At 42.7% G+C, this 1148-nt stretch overlaps 1 protein-coding gene across 1 annotated transcript in view; it reads right to left on the reverse strand.

The window, feature by feature from the left end:
- Positions 1 to 1148, reverse strand: part of LOC107095524 (copine-4-like) — a 69321-nt gene that overhangs the window by 30604 nt on the left and 37569 nt on the right. Inside the window, exon 5 of the mRNA XM_015391657.1 lies at positions 618 to 729. Coding sequence (XP_015247143.1) covers positions 618 to 729 — 112 coding nt within the window. The remainder of the gene's footprint in view (positions 1 to 617; positions 730 to 1148) is intronic.

Raw genomic sequence — 1148 nt, forward strand, 5'->3', positions numbered from 1 at the left:
GAGCTTCATGTTCCTCTGCTACTGGTTTGGCTTCCAGATAGACGAGTCCGAGTAGCGCCATCTCACTGCGGAGCTGAGTCCCACCTGGTTTTTAGACGTACAGAATGAGCAGACAGATCGCATCAGAGCGTCGGGTCGCACAGCGTGAGAACAAACATCGTGAGCTGAGAACTTTTAAACCCTGAGGTTTCGTCATAGAGTGTGAGCTGTAGCTGCGAGCAACGATTGAAAAAATCGTACAGTGTATGCGCAGCGGATCTAATCAACCACACATACTTCCCATAAGAAGGACAAAAGTGGTGTTAGAAGAAAGACAAAAGTTAGCTGCATTCCAAGTCATTTCAGAGAGTATTTTAAAAAGATCTTGCAGAGTAACGCCTAAAGATGTGATTCTCCAAGGTGCAGACCCTGTGAAATATTCCAAGCTAAAAGCTTCTTCCTGACGGCTAAACGCTGCTGAAATAAGACGATCCAAACATCAGGCTGCTGAATTTCTGAGGCTGATGGAGGCAGAGGCAGCGAAACCTTTTCTGTCACCGTCTGACCTGCAGCAGCCAATCAGACCGCCTGGAGCCGCCACATCCATCGACTGACATCAGAGACGCTGAGAGTTTTACCTGCAGCTTCCGCTCGTGGTCTCCGCTGCAGAGCGAGTTCAGAGAAACTTTGAAGGTTTTCCACACAGGATTGAGATTATTCATGACCGTCTGAGGGAGACAGAGAGAGGATGTTAGACCTGGAGCCGCCTGAGGAACATCCTGCAGACAGGAAAACTGAAGCAAGGCTGGAATAAAACACGAACATTTCCTCAATCCCTACGCTGACAGCAAGAGAGCATCAGCTGTATGCTTGTTTTTAGCAATAATTGGTTAGAGGACATTTAACTCTAACCAATAATGACTAATAAATGAGAATAAATTGCTTAAAATAAGAGAAAAAAATCTTAAAATACATTTTTATACTTGATTTAAGTTTTTTTGGATGCTTACTACTCGGATATTATGTTCTTGTTTTAAGAAATATTACCAAGTCTCATTTGCTTGCTGCACTGGCAGATTATTTTGCTCAAAATAAGCAATTATTCACTTAAAACACTATATTTTTTTATTATTTTTTAGACGCCGTTTTTTGTTGTGTACTGCCTGTTT

This window comes from Cyprinodon variegatus, unplaced genomic scaffold, assembly GCF_000732505.1.
Source record: "Cyprinodon variegatus isolate N-32 unplaced genomic scaffold, C_variegatus-1.0 Scaffold554, whole genome shotgun sequence".
Lineage (NCBI taxonomy): Eukaryota > Metazoa > Chordata > Actinopteri > Cyprinodontiformes > Cyprinodontidae > Cyprinodon > Cyprinodon variegatus.